This window comes from Barbus barbus, assembly GCF_936440315.1.
Source record: "Barbus barbus genome assembly, chromosome: 48".
Taxonomy (NCBI): domain Eukaryota; kingdom Metazoa; phylum Chordata; class Actinopteri; order Cypriniformes; family Cyprinidae; genus Barbus; species Barbus barbus.
Window position 1 is genome coordinate 9,253,813 of NC_136726.1, and position 2,255 is coordinate 9,256,067.

Consider the following 2,255-nt stretch of genomic DNA (forward strand, 5'->3'; position numbering starts at 1 on the left):
TAATGTAAAACATCTAACTAAAAAGTGCATTGGACACAATTCAATATCACTTATTTGCAATTATTCACATATTTACTTGAAGACCCTATCCTTTAATACTATTTCAACTTTTTTTCAAGTTTGCCATTGTAGCATACTGTACTTGTGTGTGTGTGTGTGTTTTAGATCAAGAATAGTATTTGGTTTGCAGACTGAGACGAGTTTAGTCATCTAAGACGTTAGTAGCATGACTACTAACTACATAAAAATAGTGAGCATTCCAGTTTACGCACATTTTCAGCCTATTTCAGCACGATCAAATTATCTAACAATTATTATCATAGGCGATAACCTGTAAAACGACGAGCACTTGCCATGTGCGATTGAAACACGAAGCAGATCGCAGTGCTTGGAATTTGTCAGCAGTCAACCCACTCGAACGAACACATAAATTCTGGATATTTAAAATGTAAAAACTCTTCATTTTACAATATGGTATCCGTGTCGATCCGTGTGATTGGACTCATCGAAAGCAACACTTAAAATCTGAACAACATACACATAAATTAACATCACTGCAACATAGATAGCTCTTGCCTTGATTGTGTAGCCAGTGTTTTTTTCAAGGTCTATAGTTAAAATTCAACTTTGGAGTACAGGTGTCCACCGGGAGGCCCAGTTCGCAGGTGTCAGTGCACCGCGACCGACTGCAGCGACGCGGGGCCCGTCAGGGTCTCGCTCGGGGTGGCGGGGCTGCTTTGGCTGGTCGCTGTCTGCGGGGAAGTCGGGCTCAGCGACTGGGGAGAGTTCGACAGGAAAGCGGGGATGTGGTGAGGCAACGCCGCCGGAGTGGGCTTGATCGGGACGGGGATCGCCGGTAAGGTCTGTCCGCCGTGGCAAAGCGACTTGATGGGCACACCGTAGGCACTGTAATCGCTGCTGGTCATAGAGATGGGCGCCACGCTGTCCATCACGCTAGTGCTGTACATATGGGGCCAGGCTGTGGTCAGCTGGTTGTGGAGGGGATACCCGGTGGAAAACGCCAGCCCTCCCGGTACTTTATACTCTCGGGCGATGATGTTCTCGATGGCGAACGGGTGTTTGAACGTGGACGGCTGGGACACTCCCAGGTTGTAGCTGGACATCTGGGGGAGGTGGGTGCCCAGGGCGCTGAGCCGGAGCTTGGCGTGCTGCTGGAGGTAGTGGGCAGCGTCCGAGGGCTTGCTGGGCGCAAGGTGCTCTGATGTCATCACCTTGAAGCGTTTGCGGCGTCGCAGGAAACTTCCGTTCTCGAACATGTCGCCACAGCTGGGATGGAGAGCCCAGAAGCTGCCCTTTCCGGGCTGATCCGGGCGCCGGGGGATTTTAATGAAGCAGTCGTTGAACGAGAGGTTGTGGCGAAGGGAGTTCTGCCAGCGCTGGGTGTTTTCCCGATAGTAAGGAAAGCGGTCCATGATAAACTTGTAGATCTCGCTAAGGGGAAGCATCTTCTCCGGGCAGCTCTGGATAGCCATTGCGGTGAGGGAAATGTAGGAGTATGGCGGTTTTTGGTCGCTGTATGTGTTTCTCCCGGGTCTAGGCATGCTGTCCAAATTCTGTGTTGGAATTCAGCTGGAAGTCTGTCCTCGAGTATTTTATTTTTTATCGCGCTTTTTTTCTCTTAAGAGCGCCGAGAGTCTTCCTGCAAGTTCACTTCTCTGGTGCTGTGAACTCAAGAAAGAAGAAGTAGTAAGGTTTCCTTCTTCCCAGGCCAGCTTGAATGGACCAGATCCTCTCTCTCTCTCTCTCTCTCTCCGTCTTTCTTGATAAGACTAAGAGCTAAGTGGCTGCCTCCATGTCCTTCCTCTAACCATCTGATAGTTGTATGTGGCGACATGGGCAGAAAAGACCCCTGTAGAGGCGCTTCATTAATGTGCCACTTCTTTGCTATCACATGACAATCGCCTTGGGAGGAGGGGGGCTGGGAGAAAGGCATAATCTGGTTTCATTTACACCTATTTACATGGACACCTTGGGCCAATAGAAATCATTTCCATTTGAAGACAGAGCAAAGGGGTGAAAAGGCTCGGCAACCGGAATTGAACTGCGATGGCACCCGGTAACAGTGTGTGAAGGTATGTGTGTGAACCTTTCTGTGCGCTTCGTAGGGTGCTTGGTCTACAATTCACACGTACAAATGGAGCTACTGAGCAATGGGATGTTTGACATGGAAATTGGCTGGAACTTGCATGCAGTTTGCATTGTATCGTCACAGTTACTTTTTGCTTGTCTTGCTG

The 2,255-nt window shown here is 49.1% G+C and overlaps 1 protein-coding gene across 1 annotated transcript; it reads right to left on the reverse strand.

Moving 5' to 3' along the window:
- Positions 1-668: 668 nt before the first annotated feature.
- foxb1a (forkhead box B1a) lies at positions 669-1,562 on the reverse strand (the record flags this gene model as incomplete). The annotated part of the gene is made up of 1 exon (XM_079411416.1): positions 669-1,562. One exon carries the CDS (start codon positions 1,560-1,562, stop codon positions 669-671), a length of 894 nt encoding a protein of 297 aa, XP_079267542.1.
- Positions 1,563-2,255: the final 693 nt, after the last annotated feature.